Source organism: Papio anubis, chromosome 3, assembly GCF_008728515.1.
Source record: "Papio anubis isolate 15944 chromosome 3, Panubis1.0, whole genome shotgun sequence".
In the NCBI taxonomy this organism is placed as follows: Eukaryota; Metazoa; Chordata; class Mammalia; order Primates; family Cercopithecidae; genus Papio; species Papio anubis.
Window position 1 is genome coordinate 136,272,573 of NC_044978.1, and position 21,943 is coordinate 136,294,515.

At 36.1% G+C, this 21,943-nt stretch overlaps 1 protein-coding gene across 1 annotated transcript in view; it reads left to right on the plus strand.

The window, feature by feature from the left end:
* The first annotated feature begins 6,076 nt into the window (after nt 1-6,076).
* The window catches only part of GRID2 (glutamate ionotropic receptor delta type subunit 2), a 1,499,636-nt gene continuing 1,483,769 nt past the window's right edge, over nt 6,077-21,943 (plus strand). Inside the window, exon 1 of the mRNA XM_017959328.3 lies at nt 6,077-6,356. Coding sequence (XP_017814817.1) covers nt 6,269-6,356 — 88 coding nt within the window. The 5' untranslated portion in view covers nt 6,077-6,268. The remainder of the gene's footprint in view (nt 6,357-21,943) is intronic.

Genomic DNA, 21,943 nt, shown 5'->3' on the forward strand with positions numbered 1-21,943 from the left:
TTTAAAATATTCAAAGTCAATTTATAGATATATTATAGATATATATATATATATTAATCAAGCTTTTGTTTCTCTATTTACACTATCTTCATGATTTGTGCTACTATAAAATACAATATATTTTATACCAAAATGTACAGTTTATCTGTGGCATACTCCACAAGTATACTCTACACTGAGCCACTTATGTGTCTAGACAAGTATGTTACAAAAAATGTCAAAAATAAAAGTTAATTATGAGAAAATAAAATTTGATTTTTTTAAGATTTAAAATGCTAATGTTCACTATAGTTGACATAATACAATTATTTTTGGCTTTTGATATACTCAGACATTTCCCTCAACTATTATGCCACATGAAAAAATCAATGATATAATTGACAGAAAATTTGTTTCCCATGGCAAAGTGTAATTTCTTATTTCAAGATCTATAAGATAGGTATTGTTTATAAAAGCAAATAGTTATATTAACTCATATTTGAAACGTTAATATTTATACCAGAAATTTGAATCACAAAATAATGTCTCAGTTTTCTAATCATCCTTTAACTCAGGAGTGAGTGGAATATTATCAAAGGTTGTTCTATAGGTCTTTAATTCCTAAGCAAGTGATCAAACTAGAGAAAATATGAAAAACAGATATTTATTGGAGCCTTCTAATAGAAATCTGTTACTTCTATATGAAAATTTTAGGAGAACCAGAAGAAATAAAACTTCAGAAATTCAAGTTACCAAAACAATAACTTAAAATATAAAATTTGCTTCATTATAGCTATTTGATTAGCATGAGCTAATAGTATCCTTGTAAACTGTTAAGAGTTGAGACATTCAAAAAGTAAGCTGATTAAATCTACATCAAGCATGGCTGCCATCTTGTGGGGACAGGATATAATGTATTGAGGGGCCAATCTCAGTAAGGTACTCCTTTTGGGTTAAAGTCATCATTTGTTCTCCATCAACCAGTTGTTTGATGCGTATTAACATTTTTCATGAAATGACACATCAACATTTGAACAGAAAAGATAAGGCAACTAAAAGGACTATTAATGTACATGAATCCCTGTTTCTAAAATTTCAATATCATTGCTAATGTATAGACAGTAAGAAAACTTTAAAATTAGAAGGTTTTCACTTGAATCAACCTTAATAACAGATAAGTTTGGTAAAGCACTCATGTTTATTAACCATTTAAATTGCAAAATTTTGTTAGAATTTACATCTAATTGAATTAGAAGATAATATGGCATTGTCCTGATAGGGCATGTAGATTTACAGTTTCATAGATTTATAGAAAGCTTTGAAAAGAAGAAAGAGATTATGAGTTTATTTTAGAAGGGAGTGAAGGAAAAGGAATGGAAGGGAAAGGAATAAGGGAAGAAGGAATGGAGAGAGAGGGGAAGAGAGGAGGGAAGGAAGGAAGGAAGGAAGGAAGGAAGGAAGGAAGGAAGGAAGGAAGGAAGGCAGGCAGGCAGGGAGGCAGGGAGGCAGGAGGGAAGGGGAGGGGAGGGGAAAGGAAAGAAAAGGAGGGAGATATAAGCTATCCCTGCGGATAAGATTTCCACTAGTGTCACAGACAAAATAGTTTGACCTAGTGGTAACTGGTAAGTCAGTGTGAAGTTGACCTGAAAACAATGAGGTCAAGATAAGGCCAGAGTAAATATGTTATACAGGAATATGTAATTTAAGTATTTTTTCAAAGCTTATTTAAAAGTCAAAAAATGTACTTTCTAAATTTAAGCCTTCCAATAAATATTAGTACAACTTCTGTAACTCAATTTTCCCATCATTGTCTAGAAAACCAAGACACTGAATGAGAAAGTCCCTGAAGCCTCAGTGAGCTCTGAACTTTGATGTGCTAAGTACAAAAGTTACTCTTTCAGTCCCTCAACAAAAGGGAATGTATGTTTTTCACATCTGCAAATAAATATCCCAATTACAATTTTACAGCCATTTATCACAACTACTTGCATCTATAGATGATCAGTCTTTGCCTTTTTACAGTTTTCCTTCTATGTTCATATTAAGGTTGAAATGTACTTGGAATCTTTTGTGTGACTAGCCATATTTGTAATATGAATAATATAATCATAAAGAATTAGAAATAATGATCAAAATTTATTGTCCCATTTTGATGATTTTATTTTAAAAACCAACTCTTTTAAGTTTCAAATAAGTTGACTCATAAATTTATAGATTTTTATACTAAAACAAAATTCAAGAGTCATTAAAATATAATTGAAATAGTTCCTTAAAATTGACCAATGTAAGATGACTTACTGCTGTTATAACAATGAGCAGCTGATTTTTAAAATTTAAGCATTGATATTCTTAGCAGTTTTAATGGTGAAAATGAAATAATTATATGTTCCAAGAATTTTTATTCTATTACCTTGCTTTCTTTCCACAATTGTGCATGATTGAAGGAGTCAGCATTTGTAGTCCCCTCACCAATGCAAATCAGTTTTTCTCCAAATTCTGTTTTTCAAAGAAAAAAAGGCATATTAGTTTAAATCTTGAGGCAGTTCAGATTCTCTATCATTTCTTCAAATAATTGATGTTCATATCATGACCAATGCCTGAATGAAGTAACAGTCTCCACCTTGGAATAATAAATTAATCAAACGTGATTTACTTACATTTTATTTCAAATAGTTAATCATTTGTTATAAAACTTTAGTTAATGAGGGCTATTCTCCTGCCAATACATGCCAGAATTTTGCAAGGTTTGAATTTAAGTACAGTGGGCCAGATACATCATCCATTTCCATATAATAAGGCTTGAATTAAAGTTAAGCAGCCTTAATGAGACGAACAGACAGCTGTCATTAAAATATTTAATATGCACAGCCAATGAATTCATATTTTTTCTTCTGGAATTTAACATCTAATTCACACATTATAAATATTTGTATCCAGCTAACTAAATATTATATGACAGTCAGTTTTCTAAAATAGTAGAAAATATAGTTAATATATATTTATTATATATTTATTAATTAGGAATCATTGAATGTAGAAATTATTTCAACAGTAAAAAGAATGATTGTTATTCTTGAAAAATCAAACAGCCAATGTTAAATTTAAACTTTCTTGTGTAACTTTTGGAAAGGCAAAACTCATGATTCTACTGTTTCTTCTGATTGGCAGGAGTGGTCATTTTACCTTACGGGCTTTTTGTGATGTGTCACCCAGACTCATTTAAATGTCTGAGTATTAGAACAGTGATTCTGAACTATGGCTGCATAGCAGAGCCCTCTATAGAGGCTATAGAATATATTACAGGCTGTGTCGCAAACTCCAGAGATTCTGATTAAATTAACCTTAAGTGATCATTTTAAAAAGCTTCCCAGATTATTTCAAAGTGAATCTACATTTGAAAACTACTAAACTGGAGGATTAGGGAATAACGAAAATGCTTTACTCATAGTACACTAAAACAGATTTCCGAGAGGGGAAACATTATGAGTATGACTATACAATATTTGACTTTCTTCAGGACAGACACTCATTAAGCCAGGACTGGACTAGTTAATGCTCTGAAGTTCTTCCTAGTTATCTTATTCTAAGATACCATGGTGTTCTTTCCATGTTAAATGGTTATATTGTAATTTTTCTTGATAGACTACATAATGACATCAATTTTTAGAACGTCAATGTAAATAATATTTGAAGCAAGCTATGGGGAGTGAATACCTTCTTTCAATTCATTGTCTGAATAAGTAAAGTATAATCTATGGAACTGCATCAAAACCCTTATAAAGTAGAGTGACATTAACACCATTAATATAATCAATATTGAGTTAATGCCTACTAATGGAAACAAAAGATAAGTGAATGATCAAAATTGAGTGTAATCAGTAAATGCTTCTTGGAAGCACTGGTTTGTTCCAGATTCAGAAGGAAGTGATGAAATTCAAATCAACAAAGGGGTTCTCTGTAAAATGCTGTGTTGAATAAAATGTGAATAAGCTTTGGTTTTCACTGTCAAGGCATTTATGATCTAATTTAGTAGTAGTCCTGTCTAACTCTAATACAAAATAGAGTGTGTTATGACAGTATAGAAGATAGATGGATTTATTCCACATTAAAGGACTGGACACCACTTCATGGGCAAAAGGAATTTGAACTAACTCTTGAGATAGTGAAGGAGAGTGGCTGGGAGGACAAACTGAGAGTGTGCTTTCCAAGAAGAAATATTAACATAAGTAAAAATATGGCAGCAAAACATTTTCTGGAGTGTTCAGGAAAAAGTGTAGAAGATGAATGAAAACAGCCGGAAGTCAGAATGTACAACTGTGTCTGGAAAAATAGTAACCCAATTCAGAAGACTAGAGAGAAGGGTTCAAGTCAGGGAACAAGAAGAAAAGAGGTTTGCCAGACTTGGAGGTAAGGCTTTGAAAGGTTGTGTAATGAGTTTGACATTCACACGTCCAACATTCCTAAAGAATTCCAATTATAATTGAAACAATATTATGACATTAATACCTGACCTCGACTGTGTTAACAAATCTCCAGTTTGCAATAAGGCCAGATTGATTTAAGTCAATCATTGTAAGAAAAGAATTCACAATGATCAGGATTTTATCTTAAGGAATAAGCTTGCAGAAAATCCTTTCACTGGAGACTGAGAGGCTGTCATTCAGGACTTCCTCAGCTTTTTCCATGGAAGAGAGCACCCAACTTCCTCATTCGGAATTTATCTACATAGGTTATTAAGCTACTCAATGAAATATTTTGACCAAATGTTTAACTGAAACATTTTTTCTGTTTTATTTAATTATTCTTTTTTTTTTTTTTTTAATTTCAAGATCTTTTCTATCCTGATAGAGAAGAATTTCTATCAATAGAAAGGATTTCAGGAACCTTTCTCTATCCTGATTGCCTAAAAAATACACTGGAGACAGAAAAAAAAAATCATTGTATAAAAGGTAATTAGCACGTTCTCTCCTTTTTATAACTTTATAATTGAAATCTCATTAAAAGCTTTCTAGGTCTCTATTTCCCTAAGTGACCAGGTGTCCCTAATTTGTTTTCAACCAATGTGACTAATTCCAGGCAAAGACTAGAAAAAAGTCTGATACCTGTTAGAGACTAGCAAGGTTAAATAAGTGGGGTGGCTTTTTTAGGTTGCATTTAACCTCGTAAAAGAAAGAAACAAGAAAAAAAAAAAAAAAAGCTTCAATGTCTTTTCTCTTACAGTCCTGCCTTTTTCTCAGTCCCGGTTGAAGATTCCATGGGAAATGAGAGCACTATTTTGTTTCTCCCTTGTATTGCAGATAGGGGGAGGAGGTGGTTATTAGAGAGAAGCTCTTCCTCTCTTGGTTTCCCCCTCTCTCCGCCTGACAGCACCGCTCTCTCGCAGGCTCGCTCTTTCTCCTAGGTGATCCATTTCTAGGCAACGTGGGGCTGGTGCTGAAGCTGCCAGGCTCGCTCCTTGCTTCCTGCATCCCGCCAGGCGAACCGCTCCAAAAGCATCCTGCAACCCGCGGCGGCTTCCCTCCTCTGGCCCGGCCCCGCTGCTCGCGCCCGGCGCAACTCCCCCGCCACCGCGCCCCAGCAAACCGGCTCCCTGGGCCCGCCTCGCCAAGCTGCGTTCCGCGCCTCACGCAGAAAGGGAATTTTCTCTGCATTACTATCTGCATTACCTTGAAGTTCACTTTTTCTACCCCTCTTGGAGAGGGCTTTTTCCCCCCTCCCTGGTGGAATCTGGCTGCTCCGCTTGGAATCTCCTAATCTTTCCTTTCCACTTAGATTCTGGCAGCGAAGACCAGTGATTCTCTGCGGGCTGTAGGGGCGGGGGCTGGGGTCTTCTTTGGTTCGGGAGGGTGAAGGGAAGGGGGCACATCCGGCGTGAAGGGGGTGTTGGAAGTTGCTGCGGAGCTGGGACCTGAGACCCGCGGCCCCCGCGCAGCGATGGGTCTGATCTGAGCTCCAGCCTCTCCCGCTGCCCAAGAGCAGTCGAGGCTGGATATATTTTTCAAAAGCCAAACTGCAAACAACTCTGGCGATGCCAAAATTCCCCTCCAAGTGACACGGCTTTGCGAAGGAGGTTTCCTCAGGCTGGGCTCTTTCTGTCATTCCCTTCTGCCTTTTTCGGCGACGATAAAAGGCTTTGCTCTGGCAATAGGAATTTAGAAAAAAAAAAAGAAAACGCTGCGCTAAACTCCACCGTGACCTCAAACTCTTTGGACTGTTTGGAAAAAAAAAAAAAAAAGAAAAGAAAAATTGGAAGAACATCCATCCTCCAAGAGAATCGGCATAAGAGGAGATGGAAGTTTTCCCCTTGCTCTTGGTTTTGTCCATCTGGTGGTCTCGAACCTGGGACTCGGCGAATGCAGATTCGATCATTCACATCGGTAAGAAAGGGTTGGTGCAGCTCGTGGTTACTTTCACCGTTTCAGTTCTCAAATGTTTCCCCTTTGCTTTCCCCCTCTCCGCCCTCTGTGTGTCTTGTTGAGGTGGCTTCAGTTCATTGCCCCTTCCCGCTACCCTTCCCTCACACTTGCTCAGTTTTCTGAAAGGATGTGGATGCTCGAACCTCGACTGACTTGTGCTGTTGTTTCGCGGTGATTCGTGGAATGTGGCTGGGTGCGTGGGGGTCTCGAGTTGACCTGAGTGTGAGTGTGTGCGGGGAAGTGCAGGGGCATTCTAAGTGTGTGGGGAAAGGGAGTTTAATTGACTCTTCCATATTTTTTCCCGGATGTACATTTGCTCCATTTAAAAATTTATCTTTGGGGGAGCAGAGGAGATGTCACCTGTGAGATGAAGAGAACTGGGCCGGGGGCAGGGGGTGCGGGTAGGGGGCGCTCCCTTCGGATCGAACAGGTGGTTTTGCAACGTGAGCCGGCTGAGTTCGCCGCAGCTTAGTGCGATGGTGACGGGGTGCCGGATGCGCCCCCAGCCACCCTCTCTTCTGACGTCCTCTTGGCTTTATGATCCTCGCGTGGAGTCTTTGAGATGGTGGCGGGAGGGGCTGGCGGCAGTGTCGCCAAGGACTGGGAGTCGCGTGCCTCGCCTCCTCGGACACGCTCCCCGGGCCTGGCGCGGCGGAGAAACTGGCCCCGGGGCGCTTGGGAAAAGCGGGGAAACGAATGTGCGCAGGCCGCTCCCAGGGTCTGCCTAGTAGATATCCGCCTTCCCTCGCCTCGCCTCGCCTCGCCTAGCAGTCAACTCCGAGTAGCCGCGCAAGGCAGACAGCGAAGGCGCCAGGACTAATGCGGGCCCCGACTCTGAGAAGGACTGCCGAGCCGGCTCTGAGATGCTAGTGGCCCCACCTATTGGCAACCAGACTGGCCGGGACTGGCCGTGGCGAGCGGGGGCGGGCGGGGGGCTGCGCGTCATTATCATGCACAGCGCTCGCAGCTTCAGGCACCAACTCTTCTCACTTGCTAATCCGTGAGAGCTGAGCGGCGACAGGTTCTTGCAGCCTTTTCTCCGTTAATGCGACGAGTTCTTTTTCGGAAATTCGCTTCCCGAGTCAGCAAGGTTTCTTTGCTGGACTGCAGAGAGGTTCCTTTGGGGGAATTTTTCTGGGCACAGGACTTTTATCTGTACGCATGGCTTGGTGTTCTGCAAATTGAGGCGACAGATGGGTCACAGCTTCTCCCCTTTCTGTACCCCTGCTTCTCCACCGCGCAACACACATACACATACACACACGTACACACACTCCTGGTAGGGGAACCTGCCGCAGGTGGCGATTGTGCCCGCCCAAGCGAGGGATTTCTGTCTGGCGTGCGCGCCCACAGTGGCCAGCCTCTCAGCTCCAGGGGGCTCCCTCTCTTGGTCTCAGACGCTGTCTTTGTAAACATGTCTGCCATTCTCTATCATTTATATCAGTAGAACTGTCTGTCTGTGCAAGGGGTAATGAGGTCAGGATTCAGAAAACCTAGCATTTGTGCATTAAGTAAATCAAGCACTAATAGCTTGCCTGCTGGATCCCGTTTTGCCTGGTGGCTAACAGTGCCTGCAGATTCAGAACTTTTCAGCAAGAAATTATGATCTCATTGAGTGGTTCAGCAATATTCTGATAGAGTTCAGAAATGAACTATGCTCCTTTTAAAGAAATGGCATACGTTTATATCCAGTTGTAAATGATTGGAGCGGGAATGCAAATATATAATCATAATACCTTTATACTCATTGTATGATTAGGGATTTCTGATGTAGGTTCCTCATCTCTCAGGAGGGAAAGCCTGTGGAAAAATGCTTTTTTTAACCGCTTATTCTGTGGTCTGCACGATAAATACATTATTTACAAATACCTACAGCTTTTGCTATCCCTTACTGTTAAATACTATTTTTCAATGCAGTCTGGACATCTGTTTCAAAATAGAACAAAACTGTTGTGTTTTTCGTTTTGTATACTGTTGTCTGTCAGAGTGACTTGGCTTACTTATTTATAATCACATTAAAAAAAAGTAGCTGTGTACAAATTTAGAAGGTTGGTTGTATGCATTAAATGTGTATATCCTACTAGCAGATATAGTTACTTCTGAGACAATTAATTTGACTTGAATACAATTAGTACATTAGGTGAGATACTAAGCTGTTGTATAGACTATCTAATATTGTCATGGGGCTAGCAAATTGTTTCAAAATCTTTATCTTTTATAATATATTGAAAAACATTAACTCCTAAATAAAAAAATAAAAAAATGATCACGGGTAGTATGTGTGTAATTCAATGCCTCCACTCCTACTCTCAGCAAAAGTATAGTAAATTCAAAACCGAACGTCCATATTAAAATTGTAAAGCACCAGTTAACATGAACTGGATTAGTTTACTTACTTGGTTGAATAGGAAAAGAATTAATTTTCTTTAGGAGGTGATTGCCTTCATTTAAATATTTAACGTGAGAAATATGTCTACGGGGAAATGTATTAGCTCAGGACTGAAGGAATGAATGTGATGAAACTGGAGGGAAGGGGTATTTCACTCCAGCGATGGAAGGAGATATGCAGAAATGAAAGGTTTTCCCAGCCTCATGTGATGTGTTCATGCAGAAAGTAGCTGCACTATGTAGTTCAGGCAAACTGGAAAGATAAAAAGACACTGCTCTAAGAGGCTTTTTATATACTGAATTATTTTGGTATTGAACCAAATTGTATATACATGAAAATAATCTCCTTCTTTCTCTTTCTCTTCGGTTTTTACCTCATGCCAGTAGTTTAATAAGGTCAATTACACATTTTAAACTCTAATATGTTTTGTTAAACTTATTGATTCACTACAGTGATGAGACATAATGGTTAAACCATAATGATTGAAATGAAAATGTATTTATTTCAGTCAAAAATGCACAATTTTATAATTACTTTGAGTTTCAATCAAATAATATTTTAAAATATTTAATAATTATGTATATTTTATAATACACATCCACACGTAGATAAACAACCAGATAGTATTTAAAAATGAATCACTTCCATTGTGATCTTCTTTGCCCCAATAAAAGAAAGGTCTTTTGACATATAAAAACTATGCAATTTTGAATTATGCTTCTACTTTGAGCCTATGCATTGATTGAGTAATTTCATCAGACCCACATTACTTGATTGCTTAGAAGTTTCCTAATGATCTGCATGCTGTAGGAAGAACCAAAAAGTCGTGAGTAGAATGGCAATGATATTGTGTTTTATGAAGCTATTCAGAAGTCGCTCTGATTTATGTAGCTAGAAAGCTCCAAAGTCTTTGAGATTAGCCACGCTGACTGCTATTTTCTTCATACAGCAGTCGTCCCACATTCTTTACTCCCTAAACACAACAGGAGTTTAGAGCACTGCTTTAATTAAGCAGGGATTAGGTGGCATTTCCAGTCAACTGCACAGTTTCTGTTTTGCTTCATATCAACTATGGAAGATCTCATGCTTTAATAGTTTAATATATGCTCCTTTCTTTATCTGGTTCCTGTGCTCACAGAACTGATTGTAAATTAGCTATCCTCAGTTATATATCTCTACAAGGGAACACTCAAACAGTGTACTTATTCATATATTACACAAATCACTAGCATATTTTTATTGTTATCAGTCATAGTAAAATACCTTATGTCAACATGGAGTAGGAAAGATGCATTTATTCATGTTTTTCTCATAAACAGATGATACTTTATAGTCTGAAATCATAATCAACGGTGACATTATGTTTGAGAAACACAAGACAATCCACGGAATACTTTTATTATGAGAATGTTCAAATTAAAGTACAAAATCGGGTAAATAAAAGGTGTCAACACATTAAAAACAATAATAGATTGTAAATGTAAAATACCAGTTATTCTTACTTCTGCACTAAGGATTATTTTGTCAATTATAGAATGTAAAAGCTTTCCCAGAAGATGTGCTGTTGTTCTACCAATTTTTTTTTTCAGTTGGCTACATGATTTGCATTGGTTAATGATAACCCCCGGGACTCCTCAAGGATTTTTTGGATTGTGTAAGATGTCTCAATGATATTTTATCCTTTTTCTACTTTTAGTAGTCGTTTGTTCCTGAAGTTTGTGGTAACTGTGTAAACTTCTAGAAAGTACTAAGGGACTTGGCTTTACTATTCTTCTCTGTATCATTAATACAGTTATTTGAAGCACAATTCAAGTGTGTATTAAGTTAGACAATGTTGTTATTAATCAAAGATATCAACTATGACATGACTAATAAGCCATTACACTAAGGGCCTTTGCTTTCTACTCCAGGTGAAATGTACATCCACTAAATATCTGTTATAAATTGTAAGACAAATATGAATAAAAATCAAGGTGATTAACTTTTGATTTATTCAAAAATAAAAGTCAGTTGAAATGGTTAGGAGCAATGGAAGCTACACTTTATTCCATTCTGATATCTTAGGCTGATTTTATCATATGAAAATTTTATCTTAAAGGGTCATTGCAATTTTAAAACCACACTTTTTAATCTAGAAGTTTTTTTCTTCACCTATGTATATTACTTTATTTTAAAAAGATATTCACATTTCTATTGGATCATCATGATATTTTAGATTATAGACAGTCTATTTGTCTATTTTAGATTATAGACAGCATATTGGTGAGTAAAGTAGCAATACTTAGAAAGTATTACTATAGGATAATGTTTATTAGAAAATACATTTATGGCTTATAAAGATAACTTTGCCATTAGGTGTCACTGCATTCTGAGCTGTTTTTATTATTATTATTATTACTTGAAAACCACATGAAATATTTTTAAAATTCTCAGGAAAAAAGTAATTTTAATGAGTTTTGTGATGCTGTAAGATATAGATAGTTTTTATTTTCAAACTAGAAAAATAAATATTATCCCTGTCTCTTATTCTTGTAAGAATTTAATGCTAGGACATACCAACACACCTGATACCCTCTAAACAAATTAGATTGCTAGACATAGTGATACAATTTTTTTCTCGTATTTAAAATACAGGAGAAATATCTTCTTAACCTAATACTTATTCTCTATGAATAAAATCTAAGACACCAGGAAGGATGCAAGTGTGTTTAACACTGCTGGAGTAAACACACATTGGTGAATAAAGTAGTTTGTTAAGCAGCTTCTAACTGTGGTAGCTCTGCTCACCTGTGGGATACTTGAGGTCTCAAACTGATTGTTGTTTGTGAGACAAAACATGTAAAAATAGAGTTGTGAAAAAAAAATACATGGACACAAATATACCTAAAAATAATACCAGCCATTGAGTTTTATGAATGACCATACATGTTTTCAGATAATTTTTGCCTGGTTAATTGTATGCATTGTATCGATTCCTTGCATAGTTCCACCTCCACCACTACTATCACTACAAGTACCACAATTATAGGGTTTATTTGTCCGTGTAAAACTCGTGACTATGCTCACATAGTAATTTATTTGTTTCGTAAAAAGGCACAATTTTCTTTCTGGTGTATTTCATTATAAGAATAATGGAGGATGAAATTTAGGGCAACTTTTAATCCGATAATTTCGTTTTAACATTGGCAAACTCACATTGTCAGAGAATGCAAGACTAGGTTAAATAAGTGAATGAACAGTTTGTCTTATGTTAGATTTTTGCCCTATACCAAAATTCATTAATTATTAGTTGGAATAATGTATTATTAACAACTCAGAGTAAAATTAAATGATTAGACAGTTGTCTAAAAGATAAGAAAAAATACTAAGACAGTTCTGGAACTGATTATTAGAACACCTATGGATTCACGTCATTTAAATTGGTGAATTTTAGTATATTGATGTGAACACATATTTAAGAGAATTTGACAAACACTTGGGCAATGTTAAGGTATAATAAAAAAAGTATTCTGAATTAGAATTTAGAAGGTTTTGGACTAAATCTCAGTTTATAAATAGCTAATTGAATATATTGGAAAGTTATTTAATTCTTTAGTCTTCATTTTTATTAACCCTAAAATAAGATTTAGACTAATGTTCATTTAATCTCTAAGACTATATAAACTAAATGGAGAAAAATTGCTATATTTAAGGAGTAACAGAAAGGAATTGGGAGAAGAGATACAGTCAAGTGTGGTGATAATTAATAGCTGCCTGAGAGTGAACTTCAAAAAAGGAAATACAAGAGGAAATAAGGAACATAAAATCTTAATTACTCAAATTAAGAACTCTTTAAATTGAAGATGTTTTGTTGCAAACAAAAATTATGTATATTTCTTCATCAGATATTCTAGATAACTAGTATCTGATTGAGAGAGCTAGATTAGTTTTTTGTTTTCGATCTTGTTTTCACTTTGTCTATTATTAGTATCAAGGTATTACCTACAGCATTACTCCTATAGAACACTGCAAAATTAGTGTTTATTAACACTAACTGGAGGGACACTGGCCTTTAGAATTTGCAAACTGGGAGTGCATCAGGAATATTAACATATGCTTCATATCACTACAAACAAAAAGTAGACTATAAAGAAAGCAACCAATTCAAAGTTCTTCACTACACTGGACTCCTGCTTCAGGTTTTCATGTTTTATCCTCCTGTTGTTCACCAAGTAGTCATCAATGTGAAGCTGAGGCTGGATTGACCCCCCGAAAGCTTCTTGAGTAAATAGAGGGAAGCCAAGTGAACACCAGAAGCTAAACACTAAATACCTACTTATGGTCTTAAATGTTCTTAAATCACTCTGTAGTCACGTTCCTTATTAACAGATTTTTAAAATGAAAAACATTAGGTAATAAATTATATAACAATAGCAATTTGCTTATGTTTTTCTTTAAAATAATTAAAAGTACTATTTTAAAAAGAATCTCATTTTATTGCTCAGAGTACCTGATCTATCCTAAGTAAGCTTAAATAAGGTATTTGCTTCCTTAATAAAGTCATTATAATTCTAGAAGTTAATATTTCTGAAACTGTATGGTAATATAAGCATTGCTACCGACATGTAGTATGTGTGCTAATTGGGAGAATTTTCTTTTATTCAGCAAACATTTTATTCTGAATCTACTCTGTATGAAGCATTGCTTTTGGTCTCTAAAATTAAAATGTTGAACCAGCAAGCTAAGTTTTTGTATATAAGGAACTTACATTCTCATGGAAGAGACAACCAGATAAGAAAATATATGATGTGATGTCAAATACTGATAAATGCTATGAAGTAAAATGAGGGAATGAAGGGTGACAAAGTACGTTTTCATTGGAATAGAGACTTGATCTAAAGAAAGGATGTGAACCATGTGGATATCTGATGAAGAATAATTCAGTCAGAGGATATAGCAAGAATGATGGCCGTGAGATAAGACACTACGAAAATCCGCTTAGTTTACTTAAGAAATATCTTTAAAGCCAATTGGAGTATAACTCAGTGAGAATAGCAGGAAATGGAAGTAAATGGGGTCTGAGAGGGCACTGGGGAAGATTCTGTAGGGACTTACAGGTCATGGTAAGGGATTTAAATCTTCTAAGTATTTTGGGTTAAGGTAAAATGTGTGATATGAAATAGTTTGTATTTTAGAAAGATAACATTCTTTGCTTAAGTTCACTGGATAGAGAAGAAGTACAAATTGACAATAGCAAATTGGATCAAGGTGGTAACTTAGCTAAATGTACAGTTGTCAGATTGTGGACATAATGTGAAGATAAGAAAAACAGGATTTTCTGATAGATGAGTCAGGTAGGAGAGATCCAGAGAAAGTAAAGAGGCTTCCAAGGTATTTTACCCAAATACATGGGGTAAATGTGTTACTACTAATATTCGGAATATGGGGGCATAAGCAAATTTAGGGTACAAATCAAAATGTGCATTTATTAAATTTTGTATTTCTATTAGACATCAAACTTGAGAGTTTAAATTGGAAGTTTATTATATGATCCTGAAATTTAGAGGTGAGTTTGGGATTTGAGCTGTATATTCGGGGAATATATCATTGTCAATATAGACTCCTGTGAGAATGGCCATAATCAAAGAATCAAAAAACAGTAGATGTTGGCAAGGATGTGGCTATCAGGGAGCACTTCTACACTGCTGGTGGGAATGTAACCTAGTACAGCTGCTAAGGAAAACAGTGTGGAGATTTCTTAAAGAACCAAAAGTAGAGCTACCATTTAATGCAGCACCCCACTACTAGATATCTACCCAGAGGAAAAGAAGACATTATTCAAAAAAGATACTTGCACATGCATGTTTATAGCAGCACAATTAACAATAGCAAAATCATTGAACCAACCCAAATGCCTATCAATCAATGAGTGAATAAAGAAACTCTGGTGTATATATATATATGATGGAATACTACTCAGCCATAAAAGAGAATGAATTAACAGCATTTGCAATGACCTGGATGAGATTAGAAACTATTATTCTAAGTGAAATAATTCAGGAATGGATGAGGACACAAAGGCGTAAGAATGATTCAATGGACTTTCGGGACTTGCGAAGAAGGGTTGGTGGGGATAAAAAACAACAAATATGGTGCAGTGTATATTGCTTTGGTGATGAGTGCACCAGGTTCTCATGAATCTCCCCTAAAGAAACTTACTCATGTAACCAAATAGCACTAATACCCCAATAACTTAGGGAAAAATAAAATTAAAAGACTGAAAATAATAATAAAATACGTAAATAAAAATAAAGGAACAGAGAGGAAGACATGCAGAGAGAGAAGAGTTCCAAGACTATGTCATTTAGCATTCCAAAAGTTTGAGTCCAAGGAGAGCAAGGGATGCAGGAAAAGAGAAATATGAGTAGCCTGTGAGACAGGAGGAAAACCAGGAGTACATGGTATTCTGGAAGCCATGTGAGAAAAGTAATTCTAGAAGGAGAAGTGAGAAACCCTGTTAAATTGTATGTATGAAAATGGAGATTTGATTGCTGGACTTGAAAATGTTGAGTACAAAGATTACTTCAAAGGAAGTGCTTATAGTGGACTAAAAGTGATAAAATACTGATTGTAGAGAACCCGAAGATTTAATAGGATATGAGGAATTCTGTGAGTTTTGTCATAAGAAAGTGGTAAGGAAGGGAATATTAGGTAAAGGGAAGGATTTCCTTTTACAGCTGGGCATTGGTATATATATGATAATTTTCTAAATATTCAGTCATAAGAGAAGTATCAGTAAAATGATTTAAAATTGATACACCTTTTTCTTTCAACTTATATGATTTCCGAGTTTGGATAGAAAACGTTCAAATAGTAAGGAAAGCTGTTTTTGTTGTCTTTTTCTTTTTTTTTTATGATTTGAATCAAGTAACACCAGGCCAAACATACTGAAATTAACCTGAGAGAGAAGTTTAGAGTTTAGATTTCATTTAGTTTCCCAGGTTGCCATTCAAATATCATAGAAATTTTTTATCTGAACTTAAGAGCAGATTACATTTTACATAGTATTGCTATAACATTTCAAATGTCATAAATATGTACTAATTCCAGGAACACACAATATTTCATTCTGTTAGTGGTATTAAAATGCATAAAATTATTTTGTTATAATAGACGAATTTAAATCCATTATAAATTTCCTCTGAGTAAATTCTGTTATGAATTTGATTTGCTTAAAACATCACTTTGGAAAAACAGTTTTAAAGTTTTTAATGTGTACGGGGACAAAAAGGATATATGTGTTGAGGATCCCTAATCCAAAAATCTGAAATCCAAATGCCCCAACATTTGACACTTTTCAACACTGACATGATACCCACAAATGGAAAATTCCACACATGACCTACCTCATGAGATGGATGCACAACATTATAGAAAAAAGTTTTATGAAATTACCTTACCTTCTGGCTTTGTGTATAAGGTATATATGAAGCATAAATGAACTTAATGTTTACATGTAGTCCCATCCCCAAGCTATCTCGTTATTGATATGCAACTATTCCAAAATCTGAAAAAATTCTGAAATCCAAAACATTTCATGACCCACGCATTTCAGATAAAGGATACTCAACCTGTAGTAATTACAGGGCAAAGTTTATCATTGCAGCATAAAAATTAAATAGATACAATAAATTCATTAGGCATATTGTATTCATGTGATTTCTGTGACACATTTAAATATTTCCTTTTATGGATCTTTTACTTTGCGCTAAACAATGGGTGCTAGATTTTCAGTCATAGGTGGACATGAGGAAAGGAAATGTTCTAAATTTAGTAACCTCAGATTTCAGCCTTTTGAATATGAATCTTAGTTCTTTCATTAGTATTAATATACCCATAAGTTGTGTATTTTGATTTTGCACCTGAAATAATAATATCTGTACTAAAATAAGCATGCTAATAGCAGATGAATAATATTTTTTGTGTTCTTTGTTGTTATAATTGTTATGTCCTCTATAAAAACATTTCTTCTTGTGGAAACAATGTGATATGGATATCACATGGTTGTTTCTGCTCTGATACATCTGTTAATTGATATGTAAATATGGGATATTTGAACGATGAGAAGATAGGAGTCTTACAGTTTGAGAATAGCAATGACTGACAAAAAAAGCAAATTGTTTTCTGACTGGAGCCCAGGAACTTGATTAATGAAATACAGAACATTGAAAGATATTTTCTATTTACTAGTTCATAGCTTCTTGGGGTGGTGAAATATCATTTGAAGGAAATGCTACGTGGACTTAAATTGAAACTTAAGTTGGAGTGAAACCCTAACACTGCTGAAGTGTTTACTATATGTAACTTCAACATCATTAAAACATCATATTATTGATTGGCTTAATATCTTAAAATCCAAAGACCAGATAATATCTTAGCAGCTGTGGTGAGACAAGAGAACTAGTCCTGGCTACACGCGGTGGCTCACACCTGTAATCCCAACACTTCGGGAGGCTGAGGCGCGTGGATCACCTGAGGTCAGAAGTTCAACACCAGCCTGATCAACAGGGTGAAACCCCATCTCTACTAAAAATATAAAAGTTGTCTGGGCATGGTGCTGTGTGCCTGTAATCCCAGCTACTCAGGGGCTGAGGCAGGAGAATTGCTTGAACCTGGGAGGTGGAGGTTGCAGTGAGCTGAGATTGTGCCATTGCACTCCAGCCTGGGTGATAAGAGTGAAACTCCAACTCAAAAAAAAAAAAAAAAAAAAGAGAACCCGTCCTGTTGTTCTGTTGCATGATGCTTAAAGTGAATTCAAATCCAGAAGACTGATTCCTCCTTCTGATAATCTCTGCAGTCTGACCACAGACAAAATTGTGTTGGTGATTTAGTGGCAGTTGCTATCTTGCTACTCAGAATCCAGATCTCCTTTGCTGCTTCTGTGAATGGAAATAACAGGAAACTACTGAATTTTCTTTTTAGATATACCAACAACTCTCAGCATAGCCCAGTGGAAGCATGGCCTATGTGAGAACCATTATACATTTCTTCTTAAATTGTTTTTCAATTTGTAACACCTTATTAATGTGGGTGATGCTTCATCCACAGATGTAAGCGGGACTACTCTTCTCTTGTGTTGTAATCATGGTGAGTTTGGACATTTTCTATAATCCATTAATTTCAAGCTGAGAAATTATGACTCACATCTCATGTTCCATTTGCAGAACATATTGATTTAGGGTTACATGAAACCATAACATGTGACATTTTTGGGTGTTTCACCAGATGTTTTTTAGACCTATTATGTTGTTATAGGAATACAGCTCATTGACAAAAGACAAGTTTCGTATCCTTAGAACTTTCAGGAGTATCTGCCTTCTGAGAAAATATTATAACATTAGGAAGCTGAAGGTAGAACAATTCAGAACTCCCAGCTGAATGACTGTGGTCTACTATGGCACTGGAGATTGTGATAATTCAATAAATGCCATTTTTTCTGGTAGCCTAAAGGTGCCATAAAAGCATATATTTTGGAAAAAGACATATAAATGGGATCAGGAAGTTATCACATACAAATGGTCTTTGTAGTAGAAATCTCATTTCTCAGCTTTCTGATGGTTCACCATATTGTAGCTATAGGCTACAAAGTAAATACAATCATGCCAATTTCAAATCTAAGGAAGAATTATTTTTTAATTCTTTTATTTTTTTTAAATAGATGTCAGTAGTTCTCATGCAAGCTTAAGTAATGAAGGAGGAGGCATTAAGATTTGGTTATTTTGTAATTAATTAAGCTAATGAGATCTTTTCTAAATTTAATACCGTACATCAGATATTCCATTAAGCATGATTTCTTGGGTAGAGAAAAATTAAATTGCCTTTTTTACTCTCACTTTCAAAGTTAATAGTACACTGTTCTTTCATATTACTAATCTATCCTCACTGCTGTATGTATAAAACATCAGTGAAAATGATAGTTTTATGACATTTGACATTCATGACATTTGACATTTATGACATTTGACCATGATGGAAAAAGCTTGCCCTACGGCAGAAGTAAAATAAAGTTTCTTTACAAGTTTCATAACTATTATTAGGAAAATATATTTATATAGACTTTTAATTATATAGATGTGATTGAAAACAGGAAAAACATTGAAAACTGAACATAACAGATTGTTCACAAACTAACTGGCCAATGCTTCTATTTTTCTCCACAACAGTTCATGTTGTGGCTAATAAACAGTTAATAAATAGCAAAACTGACTGCTTTGATTTTTTTTCTTTTTATTTTTCCTGTCCACTCTTCAGTGGCAATACTAATGAGCAGTGAAATGGCCAAAAGCAAGGAAAAAGGAGCAAAGGGTTTTTGATAATCCATAAACCAGAAAATCAGTCCCTGACTGTTCATATGCACAGGCTTGTTGAGAAGAAATAGTTTTATTTTCTCAAAATATCACCCAGATTCTGAAGATAGAACTTGCTCTTGGCTGCTGAGTTAGTAAGAGGAGCAAAGCTTTTAGGCCACTAAAAAATAATAAGCTGAATGACACTGACTGGGAGCAAAGCGAAGAATATTATCGCAGAGAAAAAACTGCCCTCCACGGGTAATGCTGCTGACAACCAGGGCCCCAGTGATTGGCTCAGTTGTTTGCATCATATTTATGGTGATTTTTAATTAAAATGAAATATAAATTGCAGCTATACTACTTAAAAACTTTAGGTAATTATGTATAAACTGGGTTGTATTGCTATTCCTGTCAATACACATTGAGTCTTGAGCATCTACGTTGTATATACCCTGTTGACCTCCTGTTGATGGTATGTTGTAGACCATGAAGAGGAATTTGAATATTGCACTCTTAAAAAGGAACTGTGAAGCACATGACAATGATAAATGCAAAAATCTGATTAGCAATTAATAGAGGGAGAAGGGGAGAAGGCAAGGTGATGTGATGGAGAGGTACATAGTTTCAACGTTATTGATGGTGTTTTATTAAGTTGGGTGGTTGTTTCACAAGTGTTGGTTTTATATATATATATGTGTGTGTGTGTGTGTGTGTGTGTATATATATATATATATATATATAAATTTTTTTTGGTAAGCAATAGTGTATCTGTTGTTACTCTGCTCATAGAGAAATCGACTGGTTAATTCTCTTCCACTTTGGTTAGGGAATAAGTTTTTTCTTTTAGGCCCCTCCATCAGGTAGGGTGACTAACTTCCCAATACTCTTTGGAGAGAAAGAGAGTGCATACTATATGCCAGAATTATAACTTTTTTCTTTTTTTTTTTTTTTTGAGACAGAGTCTCACTCTGTCACCCAGGCTGGAGTGCAGTGGCACGCTCATGGCTTACTGCAGTCTTGATCTCCTGAGCTCAGGAGATCCGCCCACCTCAGCCTCCCTAATGTTTGTATTTTTTGCAGAAGGGATTTCCTCATGTTGCCCAAGCTGGTCTCAAACTCTTGAACTTAAACGATCTGCCCACCTCAGCCTCCCAAAGTGCTGAGATTACAGGCGTGAGCACCATGCTCAGCCAGTAGGACTATTAAATAGCAAGTCAGAGAAGAATTCGGAAGTCTGTCTTCAGTCACAGTGATCCCTGTGATGGATTCAACAATCAAGTTGCCTTTCTCTACCATTTAGAAAAGCATCTTTGAATGTTTTTTTGTTTTTTGTTTTTTGTTTTTAATTATACTTTAAGTTCTAGGGTACATGTGCACAACGTGCAGGTTTGTTACATATGTATACTTGTGCCATGTTGGTGTGCTGCACCCATCAACTCGTCATATACATCAGGTATAACTCCCAATGCCATCCCTCCCCCTTCACCCTCCCCATAATAGGCCCCAGTGTGTGATGTTCCCCTTCCCATGTCCAAGTGATCTCATTGTTCAATTCCCACCTATGAGTGAGAACATGCGGTGTTTGGTTTTCTGTTCTTCCAATAGTTTGCTGAGAATGATGGTTTTCAGCTGCATCCATGGCCCTACAGTTGACACACAAACTCATCCTTTTATGGCTGCATAGTATTCCATGGTATATATGTGCCACATTTTCTTAATCCAGTCTGTCACTGATGGACATTTGGGTTAATTCCAAGTCTTGCTATTGTGAATAGTGCCGCAATAAACATAATGCGGTGTTTGGCCTTTATAGCAGCATGATTTATAATCTTTTGCATATACCCTGTAATGGGATGGCTAATATATGGTATTTCTAGTTCTAGAACCTTGAGGAATCGCCATACTGTTTTCCACAATGATTGAACTAGTTTACAATCCCACCAACAGTGTAAAAGTGTTCCTATTTCTCCACATCCTCTCCAGCACCTGTTGTTTTCTGACTTTTTAATGATTGCCATTCTAACTGGTGTGAGATGGTATCTCATTGTGGTTTTGATTTGCATTTCTCTGATGGCCAGTGATGACGAGCATTTTTTCATGTGTCTGTTGGCTGTATGCATGTCTTCTTTTGAGAAATGTCTGTTCATATCCTTTGCCCACTTTTTGATGGGGTTGTTTGTTTTCTTCTTGTAAATTTGTTTGAGTTTTTTGTAGATTCTGGATATTAGTCCTTTGTCAGATGAGTAGATTGCAAAAATGTTCTCCCATTCTGTAGGTTGCCTGTTCACTCTGATGGTAGTTTCTTTTGCTGTGCAGAAGCTCTTTAGTTTAATTAGATCCCATTTGTCAATTTTGGCTTTTGTTGCGGTTACTTTTGGTGTTTTAGACATGAAGTCCTTGCCCATGCCTATGTCCTGAATGGTATTACCTAGGTTTTCTTCTAGGGTTTTTATGGTATTAGGTCTAACATTTAAGTCTCTATTCCAGCTTGAATTAATTTTTGTATATGGAGTAAGGAAAGGATCCAGTTTCAGCTCTCTACTTGGGGTTAGCCAATTTTTCCAGCATCATTTATTAAATAGGGAATCCTTTCCCCATTGCTTGTTTTTCTCAGGTTTGTCAAAGATCAGATGGCTGTAGATGTGTGGTATTATTTCTGAGGGCTCTGTTCTGTTCCATTGGTCTATATCTCTGTTTTGCTATCAGTACCATGCTGTTTTGGTTACTGTAGCCTTGTAGTATAGTTTGAAGTCAGGTAGCTTGATACCACCAGCTTTGTTCTTTTGACCTAGGATTGTCTTGGCGATGCGGACTCCTTTTTGGTTCCATAC